General features: G+C 35.6%; 1 protein-coding gene across 2 annotated transcripts in view; it reads left to right on the top strand.

The window, feature by feature from the left end:
* GSTCD (glutathione S-transferase C-terminal domain containing) overlaps positions 1–13,356 on the top strand; it is a gene marked incomplete at both ends in the record, with an annotated part of 121,731 nt that overhangs the window by 85,848 nt on the left and 22,527 nt on the right. For both annotated transcript variants that reach the window (XM_079707942.1, XM_079707941.1), the window contains 3 exons: positions 4,162–4,277; positions 4,438–4,482; positions 6,702–6,830. In XM_079707942.1, the coding sequence (XP_079564068.1) occupies positions 4,162–4,277; positions 4,438–4,482; positions 6,702–6,830 (290 nt within the window). The remainder of the gene's footprint in view (positions 1–4,161; positions 4,278–4,437; positions 4,483–6,701; positions 6,831–13,356) is intronic.

Genomic DNA, 13,356 nt, shown 5'->3' with positions numbered 1-13,356 from the left:
CTGTTGCAAGAGTATTGTCACTCTGGGGTCAGTATGGCTAACAGGATTAGTGATGCTAGCCTGCAACTGACTTTAAAAAATGTAAATTCCGACTATTCTAAATTTTCAGTATTTCCAACAAGTCATTTCCAAAATTTAAAACGAGGTTGCCCTAACCTAAAATGTAAACTTTATGTTGCCGCTTAGTTTCATGCTTCTGAGGAGTTTCTTTAGGAATTTTATTTACGCTGTTCTAGTTTTTGGTATAGCTTTAAAGGGCAGCTTTCTTATTCCCTCATTAAAGTTTTTGGAAACTTTTCCATCCCCAGTTATAACATTGTTTCATAGTTGACTTCCTTTTCTATTTCAATACAGTATATTTTCAAATACAGTTGAATTTGTTTTCATACTTAATATGTGCAAAAGTTAACTTACTGCCTTGAAATGCTAAGTCATAATTACAGAGAAAATTCATTCATTAAACTTTCATTAAGCACCTGTTATGTGCCTGTCAGTCTCCTAATACTCTATCCATTTAATTGGGCCCAAGTTTATGTAGTTCCAGGAAAAATCATCTGTATCTATTTCATGCACACAGAAGCAATTTCAGCTAACGGTCCTTTTTGGGTAGTTGATATAATGAATAATGCCTAGGTAAATCATTTGATAATAAGAAAACTTCTTCAGTAGCTAATAATAACAGGAAATATAATAAATAGTTTGAAAAAGTAACTTTTTTCTCTTTTGTCTTTAAAAAAACTTATTACAAAAGGAATACATGTCAATGTAGCCAGGAGTGAGGAATAGGTTTCAAGCAAAGAGAACAAATTTATAAAGCAACTTGACTCACCAGCCATGATAAATTCAAGGAACTATATCCATTGTTCAGAGAGGCTGGAACATAGGGGATATATTATGAAAGTAGCAGAAGGTAAGGTCAGCAAATTAACAGGGCCCAGATCATTAAAGGCCTTTACCAAGAAGTCAGGGCTTTTTTCATAAGGCAGAGGGGAGCCTTTAAAGGTATTTTAAGCAAGGACAGGTATTTTCCTAGGCAGTTTTGGAAGGGACTTTAGTAATATACTCAAGAAAATCACACTCAGTGATGAGCTATGGCACAGAGACAGAACCTGGTGAGCACAGCATTTCAGGGACTGCCACGGGGAGAGGAGCCTGGGAAGGAGAGTGGGAAGGACAATCCAATAAGGAGTTCAAAGGCTTTCTCGTCTAGAACAGCAGAGCTCAAAATGATTCAATGAGCTCAATTTATTTAATTCCATTTTCTTAATTAAATCATTTAATGACATTAGCATCAGTTGAGGTTGAATGCTCCACATAATTTTATGAATAATTCTATCTAATTTGGGGATATACTCTATCCAGAATAAAAATGATGCAGGCTAGCAATATAAAAGAACATCTTTAGTATGGAATAATGTAAAAATAACAGAGCTGTCTATTCAAAGAGAACTTGTCTCTAAGGAGCTCTAAGCATACATATTAAGTATTAAAGCAAGGCCATGTTTTCTGTACAGCACAGAGAGGCAAGATAACAAGCAATGCCATTTCCCATATGTCCCTGCCAAGTTTTCAGTTTTATCTTATGCTCTATCACGTTCCCATTGATCCTCATTTTCAAACACAAGTGAGCTAATTGCATTTTCCCCCTAAGTATGCCATATCATATCATGCTTTCCCTGCCATCCTACCTGGCAAGTTTCTGTTCCTCCTTAAAGACTCAGCTGAAATGCCCCACACATCTCTGCAAAATCCTCTGTGATGTCTCAGTTAGTTCTTTATCTGCATTGCACATACCTTTGCACATAATGAACACCCATACCGTCTTCTTAGATACCTTCTTAGCTCCTGAAGGACAGGGACTATGTCTTACTCACTTTGAGTTGTGTCCTCAGTACCTGGACCAGTACTGGGCATATAGTAGGAGCTTAGTGACGGTTCCAAGCATGAAAACCATAGCTACCCTGAAGGTGGAGCTTGGCCTTCACTGTTCATTGCCCTATGAAACATGATAAGTGACCATTCATCAGCTTGTCTTAATGTTGTTAATCAGGCCTCTTAAAAACATTAAAATTTGTGGTTGTCACCTTCCTTCTCGCCTGCCAAAGGTTCTATTGGTGCCACCTTGTGTATTCAATTGTCTCACACCTTCTCTACAACCTCTGTACTGCACCCATCACTGTTGAAGAAATTTACTCTTGCTCTCTTGGTTTTATAGCTTTTCAAACAAAAACATATTTTAAAAGTCTCTGTACCAGGCTTCCCTGGTGGCGCAGTGGTTGGAAGTCCGCCTGCTGATGCAGGGGACATGGGTTTGTGCCCCGGTCCGGGAAGATCCCACATGCTGCAGAGCGGCTGGGCCCGTGAGCCATGGCCGCTGAGCCTGTGCGTCCGGAGCCTGTGCTCCACAACGGGAGAGGCCACAACAGTGAGAAGCCCGCATACTGCAAATAAATAAATAAATAAATAAATAAATAAATAAATAGGTGGATTTATGACTGAATGGATAGGGGGATGGATAGATAGATAGAAGTGTGATGAACCAAGTCTAGTAAGTTGCTAATAGTAGAATCTAGGTGGAGGGTATAGAGCCATTCACTGAATCTTAATTCTTTCAACTTTGCCTTGTGTTTGAAAATTGTCATAATAAAACCTCTTAGGAGTGGCTATCCACTGAAGGTGGGATCACAAGGGCTTTCACTAACTCTGTGTAAATATTTTGCCATTATATTATTAGAGAAAAATGAAAATAATTTTTTAAAGCTACATGAAACTGTCTTCACAAATGAAGTCACCAAACGATTGATTTAAATGCTTTTCATGTTTGAAATTCACATTAGGCCATGCTAAATAATTAAGAATACACACAATGATTCAGTTGTATGATGATGACCATATTGTTACAATAGGAAATTGGTTAAATAAGTTGTGTATAGATAGTTAATAAAATACTATGCAGCCATTAAAACTTGTAGTGTAGAAACAAATTCATGGGCACAGAAAGATTTATAATGTTTCCTATGCCATCTAGAAAATTATGAACTTATGGGTATAGCTGGAAGTACATATATACAGAAATATTACCTATGAATTATGAGATAATGGACTTCTTCTCTCATATAGATCTTTTTAAATCCACATTTTCTATTTTTTCCTAAAAGTTTCCCAATGTTTTAATTTTAGTAACATAAGAAAGAAGGAAAACAGAAAAGAAAAAAGCCATGCAATTTTTCTGTGAAAATGGAGTGGGGAAGCTTTGTATCTGTAAATAATTTTTGATCAAGCCAAAAAGATTATCTGGGTTTTTTCTTTTATCTGTATCACTGAGAGCTACTCTCTTACATTTTCTTAATCATGCTCTTATGAACAGTGCATTTGAAATATGTAAAAACAAATAATTTTATGCATTCTTCTGAAGATATTTTAGTGGACTTGACTAGTAGCTTTTGAAAGAAAAGTTAAGATGTTTTCATGCTGCTAGGCCCAAGGCATTTTGTACTTGGAAATGCCCTGTCCTCAATCCCTAATTGCATTAAATTTCTGTGTCTGACACACTCATGAGGAAAGGAAGTTTCAAAGCAAAAATAAGAAAATCTAATTTATTTCTAAATACAATAACCATTGATATATTTTAAACAATGTGACACCTATGTTCCAAGTGTCCTAACTAGAAGAATTAAGAGTTCACAGATGTGCCATTTAAATAATAAAAACGTTTTTATTATTATAGGTCTCTTTTCTCCAAAGCGATTTAAGCAATGTGCTGAAATTAGGTAATCTTTACACTATGTTTCTGAGAGGAATAGAGGGAAGAGATTATTACTATTAATTTTTATTCATCCAGTAAACATTTATTGAACACTTTATGACTCTGAAGTTAATGTTTCACTTATTGTTTCCTCTCTTTCAAAGACATTTTTTCATAGATTTTCTGTTAATGACTATTGAAAGAAAAGTTGGGTAGAAATAAAGTAAAAAGAAGCAAAATAGAGTTCACCTCTGGGCTCCAGTTCTCTAATCCTCTCATGGTGGATTACATGGAATGTGTAATCCACTTACATCTGTACCGCTCTTCCCTGTAGGTTGCTAGTCTAGTCCACGAGTGCCATCTCAGTCCCCTACAACCTATAACGTGTCATTGTCTTCATCTCTTGTCTTTCCCAGGTAAAATGTCCAGTGATCGAGCTTTGAGGAAGCAGCAACAGTTAAACAACCTTGTTTATGTGGTGACAAATCAGGCCAAACCTGGTGACAGAATTGTGGATTTCTGCAGCGGTGGGGTATTCTATATCTCCTTTATTCTCTTTAGCCTTTCCAAGATGATGTGACTTTACTATACTACATTAAAGGTCATGTTTTTATTTGGCAAGATTATTGTCTCAGAATAAACAAAAGCCTTAGAGACCAAAGTTAACTTGTTTCTTTTTTTTCCTTTTTCAGGGCCATGTTGGGATTGTCCTTGCTCACATGCTGCCATCATGCCAGGTAAAGTCTGAATAATAGACGAAAGGAAACTACACAATTCAGTTAGCTGAGTCTGGCTTTTTCCTCCTCTTTGAGTTTATAATCATTCACCCAGGTCAAATATGTGGCACAGGCATTTTATATTTCTTTGAACTAAACTTCTAAGATTCAGAATCATAGGGAAGAAAAGTAAATAGGACCACTACATATTTTATTTTTTATAAAAGGGCTATATTTTTAAATAATTTTTAAAAGAAATAATTATTCCACTCTTAAATAAAATAACGATGAAGCCAGTTTAATTGTCAACATAGTTTTATACTGGAAATACTAGCTTCTGAAACTTGTTGAGCACATTCTTTGGTAGCTTGATTTTTATTCATCGTATCAGAATTGTAACAACAACATTTTTTAAAGAAAAAGATAAACCCCAAATCTACCAACTGATCCACCAAATGCATTTCTCCCCATGTTCTCTTTGTCATTGTTCATGAGGATGCTTATTGCTGCAAATTCTAAAAATGCAAGTACAATTTCAATCACCTGCTTTCACTCAATCTTATATCATAAATGTTTTTCGCTATTGCAAGTAGTTTCAAATATCATCATTAAAATATCACTTAAAATGTGACTGCATAATATGTTTTTAAGTAAATGTACCATAATTTATACGATTGTTGCCACCATTTGTTAGAAGTGTGTGCTACTTTTAGTCTTCTATCATATTAAATCATTTCCTCACAGTGACCATCTTTCAGCATAGAAGTCTAGAATCTGATGATTGAACTGGGGCAGATCCTTTGTGAGCTCTCTGGAAATTACAAAATAATTAAAGTGATTATTCTCGAAGAAAAAATGTGGAAGAACTCATAGACTAGCCAGAATGATATGTAGCAGAATGATAGAGAGTAGAGAGTATTATTCTTTATCTTTCTTAGAAAATAAAGAGCAAAATAAATGAGGAATACTGGGAGAAACAGGCAGATGTTTGTTTCATCACTAAGGAAAACAACAATTTCATGGTTGGAGTAAGAGGAATAAAGCTCATAGAGCAGAATCCTGGAGATGTAGAGTCAGGCAGGGATATGGTGTCTTTTTTACCCTTCCTAACAGCTCTGGAAACTTAGAAATGTTGAAACTGGAAAAGGGAAGTCTTGACTAGAATAAAGGCTGGAAAACCTTTGACCCCAAGTATCCTCTGACAGGCTTTTTATACAAAGGGATCCAGGATTTTTCCATAAAGACAAGCGTAAGGACAAAATAAGGACCAAACTAGGAATGATAGTGATGAAAATGATTTAACTTTGCTGCCCACTCTTCTCCATCTAAACCAGTGATGGTCTCCCACCTTCCTTGGCCTGGATTACTGTTAGAAATTCTGAACTGGTTGCCCTGCCTTCTGCCTCTCCCCCACCAATCCATACTATGCATTGCAGCAACCAGACCTCCTTTCATTGCACATGATCTGGCTCCTGTTACCTCTCCAGCCTGATTCCTACATCCCACACCCGGTCTCCCTACCTCCACCGTCACCATCACACACTGTACCCCAGCTATACCAGTTTTCTCAGTTCTTCAAATACACCATATCTTTCTTACCTTGGGCCTTCATACATGTTTCTCTCTCTGCTAGAAACACACCTTTATTCCCGCAGCTGATTTCTGTTCACTCTTCAGGCCTCAGTTAATATGTCACTCTTTCACATTAAATGACTAAAACCTCCCTTAGTCATCAAGTCTGCATGCTCTGATAACACATTATATGTCTTTCATTAAACACTTACCACTCACTGTATTATAATTGCCTGTTTCACTTATATCACTATATCTAGGAGCTTCAAGAGTTCAAGGACCTTGTTCTTTTTTTTTTTTTTTTTTTTTTTTTTTTGCGGTACTTGGGCCTCTCACAGTTGTGGCCTCTCCCACTGCAGAACACAGGCTCTGGATGCGCAGGCTCAGCAGCCATGGCTCACGGGCCCAGCTGCTCCATGGCATGCGGGATCCTCCCAGACCGGGGCACGAACACACATCCCCTGCATCAGCAGGCAGACTCCCAACCACTGCGCCACCAGGGAAGCCCTCATTTTTGTACTATATTATCTGGCCTACTTCCTGGCATGGGATAAGGATCAATATAATATGATCTACATTATTAAAGCTAGTAAACACAGTAATAATACTTTACCCTAATGCCTGAATTATGTTACTGAATATACTATTGTTTCTTGGGTACAATCTAGGTTACATTAATAGAAAACAAGGAATTATCATTAATTCGTGCTAAGAAGAGAAGTGACGAACTAGGGTTAAGCAACATTTGGTTCATTCAAGCAAATATGGAGTATTTTACAGGGACATTTAATATTGGGGTAAGTAATCAAGCAATTTCAATTTCTTTAATTAACTAAATAAGAATAATAATATGTCTTAGAGTAAATAAAGGTGATAATTTTATTTTCTTTGCTAAATAAGAAATTTATAACTTTTGTTTTCTACTGTCTGTAAAGTCTAGCCTATTAATGAATATTACTTCATTCACAGCATTTCTTCATCACATGGTAGAGATAATATTTGTTCCTCTACCAGACAAGAATTTTATTTTCTTCACTGCAGAATCTCCAGTGCCTAAAAAATTGTTTGACACATAGCAAGTACTTTAAAATAGTTACTAATTGAATGAATAAATGAATTCTAATGAAGGTGACTTCTCTTGGTTTATTTTACATTTTTAGAAGTTAATGAAAGAAGAGAAAAACAGAATATGATAGGACAATTAGCTGTTAACAGCCTGTAAATACTAGAGTTGCTTTTAGATAATACTTTCTTTAGCAAGGATTTAATATCTACATGTATTTTAAGTTTCCAATAGACAGAAAGTATATTGGTGATGTTTCTGAAACCTTCAGATCAAATTGTTACTGTTTGATACTACTAAAAAGACCGAAGATAAAGTGATTCTGCCAGTTCACTTAAACCCAGGGTTGTATGCTCTGGTGGAATTTGAGTTTCATTAAGATGTTAACATTGCTGCTGCTCTTGTATCTGTTTTAAATAATTTTTTCTTATTTTTATAGGACTAAGTGCTCAATATAGAAAACTACATAATAATATAAAGAAGAATCACCAGTATTTCTGCTAGTGAGAGATAAATACTATCAAAACCCTTTAGTCTTTATGTATTTATGCACACAAACAAATGCATGTTTACACATATGTTAACACTGTTGAGGTCATACTTCATAGGTCCTGCTTTACCTGAAATTGTCATAAATACTTTACTCATTAATCATATTTCTTTTTTGTTGTTATTATAATTTAATTGTTACTATTATGTATATCTTATGCATCACTCAAGATTTTTTTTTTTTTTTTTGTGGTACGCGGGCCTCTCACTGTTGTGGCCTCTCCTGTCGCGGAGCACAGGCTCCGGACGCGCAGGCTCAGCAGCCATGGCTCACGGGCCCAGCCGCTCCACGGCATGTGGGATCTTCCCAGACCCGGGCACGAACCCATTTTGCCTGCATCAGCAGGCGGACTCTCAACCACTGCGCCACCAGGGAAGCCCCACTTAAGATTTTTGATACCTTTGCCTCATCACTTTCTAGGAAGGTTGTGCTAATTTGCATTCCCAACTGTATATGTTCATATAACATATACAGTGGGCTTGTCTAAGTGGAATTCTTGTCCAGTCTCAGAAGTTCAGATCTTTTGTAGTACTTATGACTTTTGTCCAATGAAATTCATTTCTTAAATACCAACTACTACAAATTTGTGGGGTTTATTGTTATTTTTATAGCCTAAAAAGTATACAGTTTGTTTCCTTTGTAGATATAATATAGATTGGTTATCTCAAGCCAAGCTTATAGAAAGAGAAGTAAACTTTTAAGAAAACTGTTAATAAGGATATTCGGGAAAATATAGACATCTGATACAGCAAATTCAAATTAAGTATATATTTATATGCTGCTTAAATTTTACATAAATGATGAGGTAGAGAATAAAGCTTCTCCCACAAAACAAGCCATTAAACCAATGCCCATGTTACCAGTACACCAGGCAGAATGTATAAGGTAGCAAGATATTGCTGCCTATCTACTCACCTCTCAAATCACAAAATTCCCAGCCTATCAGCCATGCATCTCTTTACCCTTCTGTGGCTTAAAGGTGATAAATCATTCTGGCATATTCTTGTAACTTTCAAGGTCATATAATTCACTAACACCAACTAACAATGTATATGTCTTTGGGGAAGTGATATTTTTCCCAAATATCATAGTAATGTATCCATAATGGGTTTTTTTCTTTCATAATTACTTTGTCAAGATATATGGAAAATGAATTTAAACTACTTGGAAGATTAAACCAAAATTAGATATACTCTCAAGAATATAATTTGCGGGCTTCCCTGGTGGTGCAGTGGTTAAGAATCAATGTGCCAACTCAGGGGACACAGGTTCGAGCCCCGGTCTGGGAAGATCCCACATTCCACGGAGCAACTAAGCCCGTGCACCACAACAACTGAGCCTGCGCTGTAGAGCCCGAGAACCAAAACTGAGCCCACATGCCGCAACTACGGAAGCTTGCGTGCCTAGAGCCCATGCTCCGCAAGGAGAAGCCACCACAATGAGAAGCCTGCGCACTGCAACGAAGAGTAGCACCTCTCGCCGCAGCTAGAGAAAGCCCGTGCTCAGCAACGAAGACCCAACACAGCCAAAAATAAGTAAAATAAAATAAATAAATTTATTTTAAAAAGAATATAATTTGCCTAGGATGATAATTGAAGTATTGTCACTAGATAAATCAAACTAAATGCACCAGTGGCTCTAACTCTTGTATTAAGTAGATTCCAATGAAAATACTGTAACTAGAGAGGAAATCAGAATAACAGGTATCAGAAATTCATGAAAACTCCATTAATTCACAATTTTGTGGTATTTCAAATAAGGGTTTAGTTGGCATTTATCTTTGCTTAGTAAATGCCTTTTTCTTCTACTGTTTTTCTTTAGACATAAAAATTAATGATGTAAACAAGATTTTAAGGGGAGAATTTTAAAGTCTTCGAACCAACTATCTTGCAGAACTTAAATCAATTATACATGAGAATTGAAATACTAATTATTATTCTTATCTCCATTAATACAACAATCTATATCAGGCAAAAATGAATAGATTTACTAACGTTGTTAAACTAGTGTGACTTGAAATAATGGACGAGAACAAATCTAAATATTTTCAGGTCTTTAAACAAGGTCTTCCATCACCCCCAAGGGCTGTGCCTCCCCCATGTAACCAGAATCAATGAGGTAATACAGTGTTTGTTCCAAAGAGCATTTTGTAGTTTCTGATTTACGTTGTGCTTATTTGAGAAATATATTTCTTTAGAAATACAAATGTCCAATAAGCTTATAAATAACATTCAAAGTCTGTAGTAACCAGATGCATTTCAACTTGAACAACAATGATATTCCGTTCTTGCTCTTAACACTTGCAAAGATTTTTAAAATATTACTGTAAGGCTTTTAAAATATTATTGACTGTAAGGCTTCAGTGAAGGGGGCCTAATCATATGGGAGCTTTGAAATTTTTCATTTACATGATATTTGTAATGATTTGTTAATGACATGAAATGTTAGTTATAATGGTAAACAGAGAAATTTATATAAACATAATGGTTAAGAGTATGCATTTTAACATTGAATTTAACTTGTGCTAAAGTCTCAGCTTGGCCACTTACTAGTTGTATGGCCTCATCCTCAATCCTCAGTTTTTTCATCTATGACATGGACATAACATACCTGGCTCATGGGATGTTGATACAATGTGCATGAACCACTTAGCAAGTTGCCTAGCATTTAGGAAGTACTCAAAAAATTGGGCCTCTTTTAACTCTGTGCAGTGTGATCTCAACCATGTGAAAACTGCTTAAAAAGGATGAGAGGAAATTATGCTAATATGTATTTTTAAGGTGGCTATCTCTATATACTATGTAATAATATTTTTCTTTATTCAAAATTTTCAAAATATTCCATATTTAACATGTTACCATTTTTATATTCAAATAATGTAAGCAGTAAAAATAGAAGAAATAAATACATGTGCTTAATATTTTATAGATAGATACCTAGCTTATTTAGCCAAGAAAGGCTAATAGGACCCTAAGGATTACTATAAGATATCTAAAAGAATTCTGAGCATATAAGATACATATATAATTATATATATATATATAATTTCTTTTAAAACAAGTATTTGATTATCATAGAAATACCTTTTGATTTTGTTTTTAAATACAAAACTCTTTTCAAAATTGAGAAACATCTGAGAAGGTTTCTTTTCCTTCCAGTTTGAATGTATGCAGCTGTATGACCCTGAATTGAGTATGTGTTATGGACTGAAAGTTTGTGCCCCACCTCCACCACCAAAAAATTCATGTGTTGAATTCCTTAGCCCCTCATGTGATGGTATTAGAAGGTGGGACCTTTGGGAGGTAATTGGGTCATGAGGGTGGTGCTCTCTGAGTGGAATTAGTGCCTTTATAAGAAAAGAGCTTGTGCCCCCTCTTAGCTCTCCAACATGTGATGATACAGTGAGAAGACAGCCATCTGCAAATCAGGAATGGGGTCCTCACTAGACATCAGATCTGCCAGCACCCTGATCTTGGACTTCCCAGCCTCCAGAACTAAGAAAAATGTTTGCTGTTTAAACCACCAAGTTTATGATAGTTTTTTAAGAGCAGCCCAAACTAAAACAGTATATATCAATTATCATACCCTTAAAGGGCAACTTAGAAAAGATTGCTTTAAAAGTGGACTTTTTAAGGCTATTTTTTAAGAAGTCTATTATCACCTTCTTGTCTGGTGCAATATAAATAATCTTCCTTGTGAAAACTTACTTTATAAGATTTTACTTTTTAAGGCCTAATTTATTATGTGTAGTAATACCTATGCTCTCAAACAGTATAACAAAAAACTTGTTGTCAAACAGTATTACTGAAAGGGCCACGACTATGGAAAAACACACTTTGCATTAAGAAACAAAAACTGTGTCAGTGCTGAACAGCTTGCCCACCAAAATGTTTTAGTTGGGTAATTTCAATAGTAACATAGAGTCATCTCAAACAGGTGATAAGGTATTGATTTCTAACAGTATTGGTGAATATTTTCTATTTATCAATATATAACAAAATCTCTAAACAGTTTATTTTTGAGTTATCTATATTTACTTTTTTCTATTTCACCCATAACAATTTTTAATATGATTGTTTATGATTCATCAGTGCTGAGTGCTTAATTACAAGCTCATTTCTACTTATGTATGTTAGTATACAATTAGAAGCATATACAATTATAGAATGTAATTCAGTAACACTTTTGATTAATGATTTATGTAATCCTTGTTTTAAAGGGAAAGGAACTTGAGAAATTATATATTCTGCAAACACAATTTTTTAAAAATCATTAAGGCGATGAAGGACTTTCCAGGTGAAGGTGGCAGATAGAGGTATTGCAACTCCCTTCTCCCCAAGAGAGATCAGACCACCAAATAACAAAGAGAACAAGAACCAGAAAAATCATACTCCATCTTTAATGAAACAATGTTCAAGATTTTATAACTTGAACTACAATATTTGAAGATAGAAAGCAGACTGAAGAAAAAATTAGTGAGTAGAGAACAGGAAAATCAAACTTAAATGCATGGGGAGAGGGAGGCTCAAGAGGGCTATCAGGAAGCAAGTCACTTTGCTCTCACAGAATCCCAGAAAATTTCAGGAATTCAGGATACCAAAAACCACAGAGGAAGGGTATAAGAAGGGGCTGGAATCATGTTTAATTAAAAATTTTATTTAGAGACCCAGATTCCCACCACCACCTTGTGTAGGCAAGTAACTATTTCCCCCAACTCCTGCAAGAGACCGGAAGTTTATTCTATGAGAAAAGTGTAATAGAGACTCTCCAAGAATAGGGAGAGAAGGGCGAGAATGATGTAACAACAAAAATAAGAACTAAGTGCCCTTAATTCCAGAATTCCTTCAGAAGCTAGAATCATCTCCTCAATCAGAGATTAAAAGAGCCTCCTTTACAGAATCAGAACTATCCCCAGAGAAAATACTATAGCTGTAATTTTTTTTTAAAAAGCCAGCTGGCCACCTGGTCACCCAATCACTAAGGAAGCCCACCTTCAAGGTTTTCTTTCAGACTTCCGATCAACTTTTTAGTGATTCACTCTTATATGAACTGACAGCCAAGGAATATCAAAACGCGGAAAACTTCCAAAATAGAAGCCCACCTTCAAGGCTTTCATTCAGACTTCCAATCAACTTTTTAGTGATTCACTCTTATATGAACTGACAGCCAAAGAATATCAAAACGTGGAAAACTTCCAAAATAGAAGAGACCAAAGCAACAAACACAACGAAAGGAGAGATCAGAAAAGATATTGCATTAATGAAACAGGGATAGAATGAAAAAGAAAACCCATCAAAGAACAAGAACCATCACAGAACAAGAAAGAACTTCTAAACACATGTTAGCCAAAATAAAAAGCAAGTAGAAAATCTAAAAGATGAAGTGTAGGACATCATCTGAAAAAAAACAGGACAAAAAAAAAAAAGACAGAGAGATAGGAGCTGAAAGAAGCATTTTTTTTTTTCAAATAGAGATTTAGTCCATGAATCCAATACCTCGATATTCTCAATAATAGGAGAACCAGGAAGAGAAAACAGATAAAATGGTGAGGAGGAAAATATCAAAGAACTAATATAAGAAAATGTGTCAGGATGTGTTTCTCTTGACTGAAAAAGCAAGCTTAAAAAATGACCTACGGGGGACTTCCGGGTAAGATGGCAGAAGAGTAACACGCGGAGATCACCTTCCTCCCCACGGATACACCAGAAAT

This window comes from Hyperoodon ampullatus, assembly GCF_949752795.1.
Source record: "Hyperoodon ampullatus genome assembly, chromosome: 1".
NCBI classification, from domain to species: Eukaryota; Metazoa; Chordata; class Mammalia; order Artiodactyla; family Ziphiidae; genus Hyperoodon; species Hyperoodon ampullatus.
This window is presented reverse-complemented; position numbering and strand designations above follow the sequence as displayed.